The sequence below is a fragment of the Curcuma longa genome, chromosome 21, assembly GCF_044706935.1.
Source record: "Curcuma longa cultivar G26 ecotype Majalengka, Jawa Barat chromosome 21, ITB_CL_G26_1.1, whole genome shotgun sequence".
Classification (NCBI taxonomy): Eukaryota; Viridiplantae; Streptophyta; class Magnoliopsida; order Zingiberales; family Zingiberaceae; genus Curcuma; species Curcuma longa.
Window position 1 is genome coordinate 3,162,817 of NC_133881.1, and position 15,477 is coordinate 3,178,293.

At 39.6% G+C, this 15,477-nt stretch overlaps 2 protein-coding genes and 1 long non-coding RNA gene across 3 annotated transcripts; 2 read left to right on the top strand and 1 right to left on the bottom strand.

Moving 5' to 3' along the window:
* On the top strand, positions 1–6,565 carry LOC141814263 (disease resistance protein RPS2-like). The gene is made up of 2 exons (XM_074702201.1): positions 1–2,737; positions 6,283–6,565. The coding sequence occupies exon 1, from the start codon at positions 95–97 to the stop codon at positions 2,735–2,737; it is 2,643 nt and encodes an 880-aa protein (XP_074558302.1). The 5' UTR covers positions 1–94; the 3' UTR covers positions 6,283–6,565.
* Positions 6,566–9,677: 3,112 nt separating this feature from the next.
* LOC141815611 (uncharacterized) lies at positions 9,678–11,705 on the bottom strand. The gene is made up of 4 exons (XR_012600568.1): positions 11,413–11,705; positions 11,240–11,343; positions 10,864–10,928; positions 9,678–9,870 (listed from the first exon to the last, which is right to left on the bottom strand). It is a non-coding gene; the product is annotated as an uncharacterized LOC141815611 (long non-coding RNA).
* Positions 11,706–12,097: 392 nt separating this feature from the next.
* LOC141814265 (alpha-galactosidase-like) lies at positions 12,098–15,459 on the top strand. The gene is made up of 15 exons (XM_074702203.1): positions 12,098–12,313; positions 12,405–12,463; positions 12,707–12,763; positions 12,863–12,897; positions 12,992–13,095; positions 13,184–13,259; positions 13,344–13,402; positions 13,484–13,549; positions 13,655–13,738; positions 13,817–13,881; positions 14,011–14,093; positions 14,188–14,278; positions 14,408–14,451; positions 14,687–14,827; positions 15,123–15,459. Exons 1-15 carry the CDS (start codon positions 12,135–12,137, stop codon positions 15,207–15,209), a joined length of 1,230 nt encoding a protein of 409 aa, XP_074558304.1. The 5' UTR covers positions 12,098–12,134; the 3' UTR covers positions 15,210–15,459.
* Positions 15,460–15,477: the final 18 nt, after the last annotated feature.

The window sequence follows — 15,477 nt, forward strand, 5'->3', positions numbered from 1 at the left end:
CAACTTCCTCTCCAATCATTCATTTCTGATTCCAAATCTTCCTTTTCTTCTTCTTCTTCTTCTTAATTGCCTTCCGATTGTTGCTGTATGAATCATGGAGTCCTTGCTGTCGATCTTGGATTCCATCTTCGGCCCCGTGGTGGCCTTCTTCACCCGCACCTTCGGCTACGCCATGTCCTGCGAGCAGTACATCGAGTCGCTCCACAAGGAGATGGGCGAGCTGCGGAGCAAGCGCGACGACGTCAAGCGAGAGGTCGATCGCGAGGCCCGCCAGGGCATGGAGGCCACCAACGAGGTCATGCTCTGGCTCCTGAACGTCGAGCGCCTGGAGGAGGAGGCGGCGCGCATCACGGACGACTTCGAGACCCACTACGCCAACCCGGCCAATGACTCCCGATCCAAGCTCGTCGTCAGCTATCACCTCAGCAAGCGCGCCGAAGACGCCTGCGGCGAGGCCACCGCGCTCAAAACCAAGTCTCACTTCAACAAGGTCGCCGATCGGCTGATGCCGATCCGCTTCGAGGAGCGCCCCAGCGCGCTCACCGTAGGCATGGACTCGATGATCGAGCAGCTTCGGAAGGCATATGCCGATGACGATCTGGGCGTCATCGGGATCCATGGCATGGGCGGCGTCGGAAAGACGGCGCTGCTCAACCGGTTCAACAATGAGGTGCTCGTCCAGGAGACGCACCTCGACGTGGTGATTTCAGTCAAGGTCACCCGTAATTTCGACGTGGAGAAGATCCAACGCGAAATCGGCGACCGAATCGGGCTCTCGTGGGACGAGAGAAAGAGCGACGACGAGCGGAGCATGGTCCTCTTCAAGGTTCTCAGCAGGATGCGGTTCGTGCTGCTGCTGGACGACCTGTGGGAGCCGCTGGACCTCCCTATGGTGGGCATCCCCACTCCCACCGGCGCTTCCAAGATCATCCTCACCACGCGGATCGAGGACGTTTGCGACCGCATGGACGCGAGAAAGATGAGGATGGAGTGCTTGGAATGGGAGGACGCCTGGGAGTTGTTTGAGAAAAAGGCTGGGAGAGGTTTGGGTTCGCTCCTCCGTGGTGACCACGACATCCGCCGCCATGCCGAGGACCTTGCCCAGCGATGCGGAGGACTTCCTTTGGCACTGATCACGCTCGGACGGGCTATGGCGAGTAAGCGGACCGCCAAGGAGTGGCACCATGCCGTCACGACGCTCGCCAACACGCCATGGCATCTGCTGGGCATGGAGGAGAGCGTTCTCCAGCGCCTGAAGCTGAGCTATGACAAGTTAAACGATGACAGATTGAAAACTTTCCTTCTTTACGCATCTTTACTCATGAACAAGATGCCAATGCACAATGCCACCGTCATCAATTTGTGCATAGGGGAAGGAGCAATCAACGACTTCGATGACCCGGAGGATGCTTACAGCGAGGGGTATCACCTCCTTGGAGTCTTGAAAGCGGCGTCCCTGCTTGAAAGCAGCGGCGATGACTATGTGCAAATGCATCCTTTTGTCCGCGCCATGGTGTCATGGATCGTCTGTGAACATGGGACGAAGGATGGAAAATGGCTGGTGCAAGTCGGTACTGGACTAGCTGAAGCACCTGATTATGAGAAATGGGAACATGCAGAAAGGGTCTCATTGGTGTCCAATGAGATAAGCTCATTGCCGGAGGATCCTTGCTGCCCTGAGCTCTTGACGCTTCTTCTAAGTCGCAACTCTGAGCTATGCAAGATTCCCAACACCTTCTTCCTTTCCATGCCATGCCTCAAAGTCCTGGATCTGTCACGTACTTCAATCAAGGAATTGCCATCTGAAATTGGTAAGGTGCTTACGCTCCAACACCTTGATCTTTATGAAACAACCATTGCATCACTACCAAAAGAATTGGGCAATTTGGTTAAGCTCAGATCATTGCAGCTTTCAAGCACTCCTTTCCTTAAGGAAATCCCACATGGAGTGATTGCTCGCTTTACTGAGTTGCGAGTTTTGAGTATGAATGACAGCTATGGTAACTGGAGAGTGACTTCTTCTGGACCAGGGATTAACTTTGAGGAATTGGAAGGATTGAAGCGGCTAAGATATCTTGATATTACCCTGCAGAATGCAAGCACTCTGCAAAGGTTGTCACGGGCTCGCCGTCTTTCCATGTCCACTCGTTATCTGCATATAAAAGGCTGTCTTGGACTAACTACTATTCACTTACCTTCTACTTCTCTTGGGAGATATATGAAAGGCTTACGGGGCCTTCGTATATCTCAATCAAGCATATTGGAAGAAATAATAGTTGGTGGTGGCAGTACTATTGGTGAATGGTCATTGCTTCCGAACTTGCATGTTCTTATCCTCCGGCATTTGCTCAAAGCAAAGTTCATCTTTAGGGATCGGAATTTTCAAAACCTTCGGTTCTTGTATGTTTGTTTCTGCATTGGTTTAGAGCAATTGGTCAAGTTTGAAGATGAACTGAGTGAAGGGCAAGAATCTGAAGTCATCACTGCCTTTCCCCATCTCAAAGAGTTGCATCTTGCTTCCCTACCAGAGTTGAAGAGTTTAGGAGGTGAAAGAGTGTTGGCATTCCCCTGCTTGAGAGTTCTTGAGGTGAAGGAGTGCCCCAAGCTCAAGGAACTTAGTATAACTGGAGAAGGACTGACACAGATCTGTTGCCAACAAGAATGGTGGGATGGATTGGAGTGGAAAGATGAGAAAATTAAAGAAGCTCTCTTTCCCCTTTTTACACCATTGCAGTAGGTAAGCGAGGTTCACTTAAGCATTTTGTCCATACATTCCACTTTCTTCTTTTCTTAATTATCTATCCAAAGTTGTGTTTGGCTATAGTGATCTATCTGATATTACTCTTTAAGTAGATAGTATGTTAGTAGCTTTACTTGATATCTGGAATAAAGAGATTTATTTACATGTAAGAAAAAGAACACAATTCAAGAAGAGTTGATGTGCAACAGTTGGAAGTCATATATAGGCCCTTTATAATTGACAAACATGTTTCTTTTATTCTGTTTTCAGATTTCTATTATTCCGTTTGGGAAAGAACAGCATTTAATCATTAATGGTATTTATAGTTAAGCAGTGCCTAACTATGAAGTTTAAATGCTGAATTGAATTATATCACTGTTTCGAATTGCTATTTAACTGTATAGGTCAATGTTGAAATGATCCTCCATATTGTCTCTTAATTATCAGATCATATTCTTGGATAATGCTTAAGGAATTATGAGATTTGCCACTTGAAACTTTGTTCCATTGACCCTTTAGCATTAACGAAGGCAAATTAAGTTTCTTAAGGATAGCGTTTAACGACAATGCTAAAGCTGAGAGTTTTGTAGCTGATCTAAGTTGAATTGCTTTTCGGCAAGTACCAAAAAAAGATATGAACAAAATGTTCATATGTGCACCCAGAAGTTTTTTGTTAGTCTTTATGTACCTTTTATCATTGGCATTATCATCCTCATCATTGTAACCATGTTACTCCCAACTATAGTGGTTAGTTTGGACAGTTTCAACGTTGGCTGTCCACTGTCCAGCCGTAAAACAACTCAATTTTTTTTATCCAGACTTGTTCTCAATTTTCTTCTCCTTTACGCTCCATTTTGTAAATGGTAAGGAAAAATATAATGTAGATGTTCCTTATCAAATACAATGTAAAGTTACAAAGCGAGTGACCAAGAAGCTATGCACGTGCATGGACCTTAGCTAAGGATCAAGCAAGGCATACTATTGTAATAAAGAAAGAACTTTGGTTGGAATTGATTATTCTATCAAGGTTTCAATTGTGTTTTTTCAATATTACTATTTAATAAGAACCTGGACGTTGGCTGTCCACTGTCCAGGTTTTAATTGGTTGGAATATAACATATTTTTAAGGTTGAGGGATCAAGTGTAAAAAGTTTATCCTCTCCTACTCTCAAGTGACTAGTCATTTTGGGATGGGATAGCCTCATCTCTAATTTAACATGGTACCAGAGCAAGATGTCTATGTCTTTGAGCCATGATGAACATGAGGAGCCGTGTAGAAGTTACAATGTTTTAGACCTGCTAATCCTATATGGATAAATGCGATGGTCCATTATGTATATGTTTAGAATGGTGTCTCCCTCATATATCTAGTCATTTTTAGATTCAATATATTTCATCTCAATTCAAACCTACTAACCTCATGGCACTGAAATAAAAATTTATCATGATCCCAAATTCCATGTGATATATCAAGTATTAGAAATGGGGTTAGCACAAAAATAAAATAAAGTCGATAAATGGACAAATTCAAATTAACACTTAATCTTTCTCCATCTCTTCTTTGTCTAAAGTATCATCAAGGGTTCAAATTCACCACCATTATTTTATTTCTCATTTATCTTTTGTTCATGATTTAAGATGAGATTATGTATCTATCTCTATTCTCTTAGCATCAGTGTCTCTTTTGGCGGTTTATTATTCTCCCAAAGTAAAATAAGATAAACTCTCATATGGACATTTTGTTTAAAATTTTCAAAATAAATGGGTTTTCAAGGTAGTTCTCATAATACAGGGAACAAAGAGGATGAGGGAACTTTAATTTTACATATAGAATTTATAGGAAGATCAAGACATTTAAGCATTTTTTCATGCATAAAGTTATGCCTTTTGAAAAAGTGAAGTTAGTGGTATAGGAGAGTCGTATGCGAGACACGTGACAACAAGTTGCATCGTGTAGACACACACATTATACAACTAGGATTGGTGTGACATCCATAAGCAAATTAGCAAATGAAGCTTGGTGTGACACATATGAGGCTTTGTTGGTACCCTATGCAAGTTTGCATTATAGCGAATCTATTAAGGCTTATTTTATTGCTATTTATGATGCTCCCCACCACCTCAATCACCTCATGGGAGAGCTAATTTGCTAACCTGCAATGCGTGCACTAACAACTTGACTTTCGTCCAAGTGGTGTGACCTTGTGACATCTGAGTGAACCAAGGCCTCTTACCAATGCTATTTGGACTGTCCAGATGATACAAAAGCCCAATCATCCATGATCCATATGATTGAAAGACCCAAATCAAGTCTAGTTTGGTCCATCCCAAAAGACAACCAAATAATGAGTGTGATCTAGTTTATATAAGGAGTAAAGAAAGCTTGTAATAATCACTTCTAATTCAAGAGAATTCATAATATCAATCTCTCTTCCCCCTTAGGGACAACAAATTTCTTCCTCCATATGGATAGAGTTCTAATGACTTGAATTGCATGTTAGAGTAGGCTCAACCTTACTTCCGAGTTGAGTGGACTAGAATCTTCCGCTCTACAGTGCAGGGTGTGGAAGAATAGACATTCTCTTTGTATCAATTCATCGGAGGTGCAGAAGAGTCGACAAGTCATCATGCTGACCTGTAAACAATTTCAATAATTTCTCCCCTTTTAGATGATTGAAACCCTATGCTCACAGGTCTACCCTCTATTAGTCCCAACTTTGAAAAATAGATAGGTCTTTATCTCTTCCAATATCTTGTCTCTCAACACCTCTTTGACATCCTCACCTCTTCCAGTATATTTAACTTTTATTCAATCTCTCTCAATATTAACTCCTCTTTTTAAAAGCAGACACTAGAAACCTAATCTATTTGATTGTGCCACCTTTCTCTAGTTGTTGTTATCTTATCAAATTTGAGATCCTATAATACGTTAAGTTTGATAGCCAATCAAAAAGGGAGATTAGATCAAGTTTTTTGAAGATCGTCAGCAACTTTGTCCTATGTAGGCAATCTCAATTTCTTGAAATCATCACCAACTTATTCCAAACTATTGCATCATCAGTCTTTGAGTCAGTACTCTAGTTTGCCTCGTCTTCATCCTTGATAACCAGGTTTGCATTGTTTCCCCCTTTTATGAGATTTTGTTGTTGTATGTAACAAGCTAGACATAATTGATACTACAATTTGAGAGATTGATATTTATTCGAGTTATTATTTTAAAGTTATTAGAGTTAATAGTTTATACGTGACAAACTTTTGTCCTACATTGGGTACTTAGTTATCAGGATTAAACTTTAATCCTATTAATATGATGTAATGTTTTTCTTTTGAAATAACAACCATATAATAGTTTTCCCTTTCAACTATAGCATGTTTAAATGTGAAAAAAAAAAAATCAATAATACTTGATTCAGTATTCAACAATTACTTTTCTGCTGAACCATAATTATTCCTCAAGCATTTAACTTTGTTTTTGTCTTTTTTTTTGTTTCCCGTATGATATTTCTTTCACTGTGGATCTCACTACTATGTTGGCATTTCAGGTAACTGTTTTTGTCAAGAAAGTTGGATATTGCAGAACCAGAGAACCTTTTCATGTGTCTTCACATCTGGATATTGCAGCAAGTGATTCTTGATCTATTTTCCCCCCTCATTTTCTCTTTATTGTTGTAATTGGTGAATCCCATACTAAGAGTTTATTAAAATTGTCGAGTGGCAAAATGTCTTTTTATATTAACGTTATCTGTTCAAACTTTGTGTCATCTCAGAAAAATTTCTATTCTTATAGGATATTTTGGTTGGAAATGATCCTCACATTTACATTTACAGTATGTCACTGTACCTTAAATTTCAGTGATACTAGTTCAGCTGTGGTCCATGCTCAGAATGTTTCTGCCAAAAGACTTGTTTTTGTATGATCATTTCAGGTATTGCTATATGGTGGCTGACTCTGATCTGATGATGTATGCTGCTTTGTGCTTGGTGAATTTTGCACTCAGATTCTAAATAAGATTAATTCATAGATACCGAATATGATAAAATCTATTGAAATCTTGTTTTCTGTCATTGTAGGAGTAAATTCTGATCATGTCCTGACAGATGAAAAATATTCTCTCCTTTCAGGGTTGACAGCTTTATAATTGGAGAACAATTTGAAGATTCAGCACTTATTTCTGTTCTGGTAACTGATACTATAAACTTGTTCCCTCATGTGATAGTTTTTGTACTACCCTTTGTAGAGATAGCAGGATCCAAATAGTTGGCTTAATTAAAAACCATAAAAATGTCAAAACTCTGGTTTAAATGACTTACCTAGTTGGTCGAATTTAGTTGCACCGGCTGATTGTTTTAGCTGATTTGCATGGTGTAATGGCTTTTGATAGAATTCTCTGCATGTCCTGTCTCCATCTTCCACGCCACGATGATCAGTTCATACATATCTCAAAGTAGAAGATCGATCATGGCCAAATTATAACGGGAGTCAAACATCATAAGTTTGTCATTATCTTCTTTTAATTTTCTTGCTTGTCAAATCTACAGATTATCCAAAACTTGTACTAGTTGCACCAAATCATATCCATTTCTTGGCAATCAAGTTGAGTGTTAATCAATTATTTGAAACTTAAAGGGGAATTATCATATATCTTATCTTTGGGTTTTGAGAGTAAACCAATCCTCTAGTAGACTCTTGGACTAAATAGATTGGTGCTCCTATTAAAGTGTTTTTTCTGGTATCTAATTTCAATCTTACTATTCCACTATTTCTGTAGTTAGATTGAGAATTGTTTTTCATTGTTAATGCATGTGTGAACCAATCCTCTTGCATTACAAGAATAATTAATAATCCTATCAAACCTCATTTATATATCACCCCAACCAACTTAGTGTAGAGATAGGAGAACTTGCTTCAAGTTTTTTTTTCTCTCTAATATAGGAGAAAAAATATTATACTTGACAAAAGACTGACATGGCTCTAATGATAAGATGCTTGCCTCAGCAGTCTTAATGATAAGTACTATTTAATTTTGTAAGGTAAGAGCCGTGAGAGACTAGACTAGGACCATAAGGAGGCCTAACTTTAATTTGATCTTAGCACCATAAGATAGTTAAGACAAGATTGCAAAAAAGAAAATCACATGGAGGAGTGGTCCATCAATTACATGGAGGTCATTAGTGCTAAGTGTATCTTCAAAAAGCTTTTGCCTTAGTTCTTCTTCATGTCTATATGTCTTCAAAAAACAACTTGTACAAGAAATTAAGATGCAACAATTCCAACATTAATGGGGTCAATGAATTTTGAATGGAAAATCCTCCAAGCAATAGCTTGTCAAAGTGGATTAGTTTGACACGCAGAGACTTGTCCTCAAGTCATTTTCACCAGTGCAAGTAGTGAACGCAATTCCACATATCTGTAACCTTATAGATAAGAACATATATATATATGACCTCATGACTACATGTATGTATAGAGGAATCTTATCTTTAAGCAGAGGCTCCATGTTTATCTTGAAAAAGAGATCACTTAATTGCATATCCAAATCCAATAGAAACCTTAAAATTAATTAGGCCCCTTTTTGAAATTGAGTTATTTATTTTGTAGGGCTTGTCCTGCCATTTCAATTCCCTCTTTTTAAAGAATTCAGAAGAAATTAATTATTCTCCCAGTTTAATTACTTGATCTTTTGTGCACTTATTTTGAATCACATCGAATCATTCAACTCCATGCAGACAACGATAAACAACTTCATAATCAATATGATTAAGAATATTTATCTCATAATAATGTCATTAAATTGTTTTTTGGCTTTGTTTTTATCAACATTATATTTCATAAATTTATCATGCATCAGCATTCCTGTCCTAATTCTAGTACTTGCGGCTTGCCAAAGGCAACATAAAATAAATAACTGAAAAAGACAAATAAATCTAAATTTATTTCCGCATATAACTTCATTAAGTTTAATTAAATTCTACGTTTTCTCTGGTTCAATTAATGATTTACTCTATATGAAATAAGACCCTTTAGGATCTAATGTACTAACAATTATATTACAAAGTGAAGTTTTTTTATATATATAACTTAGGTTTTTAATTCTTACTATCCGATTAATTCTAGAGATGATCAATTTTACCTCACAGTCCAAAAGCACTATCTTTGTCGCCCTTGTAAGATTGTCCAATACCGAATCGATACTCCACTCTTTTTCCACCTGTGAGGACTTCGGTCCAAGATCGTTCAACTCGAGTTTTTTCGTTAAATTCAATATCAATGCATGTCCCAACCGAAGATCAAACTAAGATACTCTGAAGATTCTCTTTTGGAGGCATGGAGTGTAACGACCCGGCCCCTCGGCCCCTGGGCGGCCCCTTAGCGGCCCAATTGGCGGCCCAATCGGCGGTCCCTTGGGCGGCCCAACTAGCGGCCCCCTTGGCGACCCCTATGTCGTCAATCGACGACCCTCGGCCGTGTCGTTACTCACTAGGACTTTCCACCCCTGGCCAGTGGATTTTTGCCTCCCCCAGGATTCGAACTCTAGACCTCCAGGATAAGTACTAGAGTTCGAATCCTGGGGGAGGCAAAAATCCACTAGCCAGGGGTGGTAGCCAAGTAACGAGCAGCTAAATAGGGGTGTCACGCCCCGCTAGTTGGGCCGAAGGCCGTTACAATAAAAAGGCCCGGCCACAGGCGGCTGGAAAATTTCGGCAGCATCTCCCCAGTAACCGCGACAAATTCCCTGAATACATGCAAATATACTCAGCCACAGGCGGCTGGAATAGGACTACTCGTCCAATCAACACTCACAACCACAGAAAATTATAAATAAGGCCCACACGGCCACACGATAGCTAACACATGCACACTAAACAATATAATGCGACAAAACAACACATACTAAGCGAAAACATCGAAATCCGAATCAACATCCAATAACAAGTATAAATCCGACCACATGTCCACGAAATAGGAAATATGACTACAGTTATAATAAATCCAACCATAACTACATGTCCACGAAATAGGAAATATAACTAAAGGCAACGACAAACCAAATGCAATTAATAAGAAAGTCTTCCGAAGTGAGATAGCAGCAGCCGACCGAAACTCCAAGCTCCAAGTACCTATCTGTTACCTGGGGAGAAATCAAAGCAACCCCAGGGTCTGGGTGGTGAGCATTAAATACTCAGTGGGTACAGAAAGAAGTGCATGTCAAGATACATAGCAGGAATAAAATAAGAAACAACCAGTATAGACTGAGAAGGTAATAACAACAAATACGGGAACAGCAAGGATCATGGTAAAAGTCATGATATATCAACAGGATAGAATAGGCATAATCCTACTGTGCAACTGAATAAGAAATCTACATGTATCATGTATGACATGGCACACAATGCAACAATCATGGCATATCAATGCAACAAGCGGAAAACATATGAGTAAGTAAACTACATATATCTATCAACCTACCAACGGTGCATGCAAATCCGTAGCAATCATAGCAACCAAAATATCCGTCACTGTCCGCACTCGTCGTCCCAGTCACTCTCCCAGAGCTCAGTGAACTGGGGGCCAGACATGACCTACTGCCAGCTCCAACAACTCACCACTATAGAGAAGTAGGGAGGGGCAGTGTGGCAGGAGGCGATGTAGCCAGTCCTGGTCGCACCCCACTGTGGTGCAACCTCTTACCTATGTGGCACCACAACATGATGCAGGTAAGATCCACCCACAACAACAACCACAATGATATGAATGGATGGTGATCATCCTAATATGTAATAGCTACATTCATTTAGCATGTACAACAGAGATCTCTAAAGGATGTCGACAATCAGGATTTCAACAGTTAAGAGTTATCTAACAATAGGTAGGAACTCCTAAGGTCAACCAGCATATATCAACAATAAGGTACAAGGTATCAACTAGGTACTAGCATGAATGGCAAGTGTCAGCAACTTAACATCAGATCATCATAAGGTCAACAGGAAAGTATCAATAAGCAGATATCAACGGCCTCAACTGAATAATAGCAACCATAACAAGGGTATCGACATGAGGGATAACAACAGAATAATTCATGCACTGTAAGAAACCTGTATTGACCAAGTACAGGGGTACCCACCTGGATCAGACGATCGTAGACAACTAGAACCCCCAGAAATACAAGACCGTAAATAAGTCAAGGTCCTGCGAACAGGGATAACCAAATCACATTTATTACCACAATACTGTATTAAATTACAATAACGAATTTTCACAGTTTAACCCAACTACTCGGTTAACTTAACTTAATCGTGGTTAATCCTCAACTCACACCCTAACCACAACCTAATCCACTTTATTTAATTAAATCAATTAATTAAACGATTAACAAATGAGTTGATCTATATCCTAGAGCAGGTCACACCTCAGAAATAATCCAACAATAATTAACTAATAAAACAATCAACCTTATTAATTCGTTCACCTAGAGGAGTTGTCTTTACAAAGCGGCTTACCTGAACCGTACCCAAGCTTAGCCCTAATCCCACTCTGCTTCTTCTTCTTCTCCTTGCGGCAGCACCAACAGAACTTCCAATCGGATCAAAATCCCAACAACGGACTGTGAGGCCGAGAATAAATCAACATCCAAGGAGAAATTGAAGCAAGAACCTAACTTCTTATCCCTTACCCACAATCGGCAGCGCTAGACACAGTGGAGGATCGCACGGACGCGATCACGACAGGCCGGCCCCGGCGGTGCGGCGATCGGTCGGCGATGGGACTCGGCGGCGCTGAACAGAGGGAACGCGTCGGCTTGAAATCAACACCGGGGAGGGAGATGTGGCGTGGCTGCTGCTCTGCTTCCGGGAGGCCGAAGGTGGCTGGCGAGGGAGGCGGCGCGATCGAGTGTCGGAAAGGCGGCGGCGGCTGGCTTCGATCTGCGGCAGCGAACAGAGAGGAGGCGGCGGAGGCTGGGGTGATCGCGAGAGAGAGAGGGAGAGAGAGAGAGAATAGGGTTACTGTAGCTCTTATAGGGTTTTTGGTTAACGGGTTGACCCAATAAGCCTTAACGGGTCGGATCCAGTTTAAAACACAATAAACCCATAACCTATTAAGGCTATTTTACTCTTTAACCCCCGATGTTTCGGTATTTTACATGGAGAGTGCCATTTCAACAAGTAACAACCACAAACAATTTATTATCACCAAACCACAACAGTCGTTTAATTTAGGGCCACCCAAACCTACGACTAATTTGGTTCATTACAAACGATAAGTGGGACCCACATTCTGTTTATTGGCCTTAATTCAGATCGTTAAGTCTATATATACACACCATGCTTCCGGTCCTGGCTTTTCAACTTCGACTTAGCTAGAGAGCTAACTGAGTGGTTGCTTTCGGGTGGAACCATGCGTCGTCGCCTCCCTGTACTCCTCTTCTTCTCCTTCTTCTTCCTGGTGCTCTCGACGGCGGCGGCGGCGGCTGCAACTACGGCAGCCGGCGGAGACGCCGCCAGGCTGACAGCTGCTTGGGAGAGCCGGCGCCGCCGTGCGCTGGGCAATGGCCTCGGCAGGACTCCTCCCATGGGGTAGAAAATTCTCAATTAATTAAAACATGTTTTTTAATGGAGAATTATCGAGCTAGGATTAATGATTATTAATCCCAAATGGTTGGATCAGGTGGAACAGTTGGAACCATTTCCAGTGCAACATCAACGAGAATCTCGTAAGAGAAACAGGTATGAATTATATATTTTTTCTTTCCCCCATATATATATAAGAATTTAGTTTTAAAGAGATTTAACCAATTATTTAAAACTTTTTTATTCTTTAAATTTACATTTTGATGCCAAAAACTTCTATATATATGCTAACTGGCTATAACCATAATCATGATTATGAAAGTGTATATATTATTAATTTCGTATTTAATTTGGCATTTAACAAACTAATTAATTACGATAGATATATTAATATTGCAGCTGATGCGCTGGTGAGCACTGGCCTTGCGAGATTGGGATTCCATTACGTCAATATTGGTGACCTAAATTCTCTTAATATAATTTATTTTCACTCATCTAATCCTACCTCTAATTAGTGTCTTAAAGTTAATCTAATTTCTTTTGACTTATGAACAGATGATTGTTGGGGAGAGCAAAACAGAGATTATCAGGTGGACCAGAAATTTATTAATGATATTTTTTAAGAAAATAAATAATAAAAATTATGGATATTTTAATTGTGATGTCATAATTAAATTTGATCAGGGAAATTTAGTGGCCAAGAGATCGACGTTTCCATCCGGTATAAAGTCTCTTGCAGACTACGTCCATGCAAGAGGGTTAAAGCTCGGGATCTACAGTGATGCAGGGTACTATTTAAATATGACACATATATTTTTCATGAATTATATCTCTCTCCTTCTAAGGGGGGTTTTAGTGAATTTCTATAAATTTCAGGACGAGAACATGCAGCAGGACGATGCCAGGATCACTTGGATACGAAGAGCACGATGCGAGAACCTTTGCCTCCTGGGTGTGCATAAAAGCCCTTCTTTTTCTCAAAATTATGCAGATTTTTTTTAAAAATAATAATAATAATTATTATTATTAATTTCAGGGGGTTGATTACTTGAAGTACGATAACTGCAACAACCAAGGCACAAGTCCAAGAGAGAGGTAGATAATCAGTCATTATCAATAATCACAGTAATTATCATTATTAATACTATTATTAATTAATGCTAATGGCCCAAAAAGATATTTGAGGATGAGCAGAGCTCTGCAAAACTCTGGAAGGAGCATCTTCTTCTCTCTTTGTGAATGGTAAACTACTTTATCTTATTTTATTTTTAATGTTTTTACAAATTTTCAAAAAAATTGAAAATAAAATAATTTTTTTATTTTTGCAATATTATATATAAAATTCAGGGGTGAGCAGGACCCTGCAACTTGGGCTGGCAGTGTAGGGAACAGTTGGAGGACAACGCAGGATATTTTTGACAGCTGGCAAAGGTTTCATTAATTACTTTAGTTAAATTGAATTTTCTTATAACTTGATTTAATTAATTAATTAATTAATTAATTAATTAGCATGTCGTCTCGAGCTGATGAGAACGATAGATGGGCATCCTACGCAAGGCCTGGTGGATGGAATGGTATTTCTTTTTATTATTATTATTATTAATCTTAAAATTATATATATATTTTTTAAAGGAAATTATTTGTAGAAAACTCCTCCAATTAGTAAATATTAGTATTGTTTATTTTAACCGAATTTCATGTAGATCCCGACATGTTAGAAGTTGGGAACGGTGGGATGACGGTGGAGGAGTATCGATCTCATTTTAGCATATGGGCGTTAGTCAAGGTTACGAGAAGGCGAAAATAAATAATCTCAAATATTTTTATTAGTAATTAGGATGATTATTGATAAATAATCTCAAATCTATTATTATTTTTAGGCTCCTTTGTTGATCGGGTGCGATGTGAGGCACATCGGCAGGGATGCGTTAGAAATTTTGAGAAATTCAGAGGTCATTGCTGTTAATCAAGGTATCCAACTTGTAAATTTAGTAACGTTTTGGTGTTCTTCTGTTAAATTTCTTCATTAAATTTTTTAAAGAATTGTGTAAGGAAGAATTAATGTAAAATTTGAAATTCCTTGTGGATTTTTGCAAACAGATTCCCTTGGGGTTCAAAAAAAGGTGGTGGGAGGCACTGCACAGGTAAATTCTGCATTAATTGTAGCAAAAACTTATATTATATACTTAAATAAATGCATAAAAATATCAATACACTACGTATTTAAATTTTATAATAAATAATTTTTAAGTTTCAAAATTTAGCAGTAGTTTTGTGAACTTTGAGGGGCAAAACAAAACTTTCCCTTTGGCAATTAACTCTTTTATTATTTGTTTATTTTATTTTATTTTATATGGCAATTAATATATACGTGTGCAGGTTTGGGCCGGCCCATTAAGTGGAGGAAGGGTGGCGGTGGTCCTATGGAACCGTGGCGGCTCGCCGGCGACGATCACAGCCAGATGGTCCGATGTCGGTCTTCCCTCCTACGCTGCCGCCTCCGCTCGTGACCTGTGGGCGGTAAGCATATATACACATCTTCTCATTCATTTTTCTGTAAAAAAATGGAATCCGCCATCTTAGCGGTCTCACACCGGCCTCACGACCATCTGTGAGGAGGTAAATTGCAAGACGACGGAGAATATTGCCTGACTTCGCCAAGATTCAAATCCTTGTCCTTTTCTGTAAATCTGCTGCATCGTAACTAACTCAGCTATGTCCCGGAAGCCACATCTTCTCATTCATGATTTCAGAATTAGTCTCTCAATCAGAACAATTTGCAGAGTTTATAAATTTACATTTTCTGGATTTTCAGCATTCAACCTTGGGGCCATTCAAGGGGCAATTAAGGGCTGAGGTGGCAGCTCATGCTTGCAAGATGTATGTTCTCACCCCTCAATAGAGCATTGCCTGCCATTTAATTACAAGAAGAAGATGATGATGATGGTGATGGTTATCTGATAAATTAAGAGGACAATTAAGAAGATAAAGAAAGAAAGAAAGATTGGAGCAATGGAAGAAGAGATTAAGCCAAACCTCAAGTTGCTCACATATTTCAATCACAATTCACAAAATGTAATACATTGTGATGGCAAAGGGAGAATATTTTGGGGTCTGTTCATACACAATGTAATTTGTCTTAATTACTAATATGATACGGTTTTATGAAG

Bases quoted from the DNA above. Each gene is read 5' to 3' on its own strand.
- LOC141814263 (XM_074702201.1), top strand. From the start codon at position 95: ATGGAGTCCTTGCTGTCGATCTTGGATTCCATCTTCGGCCCCGTGGTG.
- LOC141814265 (XM_074702203.1), top strand. From the start codon at position 12,135: ATGCGTCGTCGCCTCCCTGTACTCCTCTTCTTCTCCTTCTTCTTCCTG. The intron at 12,314-12,404 runs GTAGAAAATTCT...TGGTTGGATCAG, and splicing joins GGCAGGACTCCTCCCATGGG to GTGGAACAGTTGGAACCATT. The intron at 12,464-12,706 runs GTATGAATTATA...TTAATATTGCAG, and splicing joins GAATCTCGTAAGAGAAACAG to CTGATGCGCTGGTGAGCACT.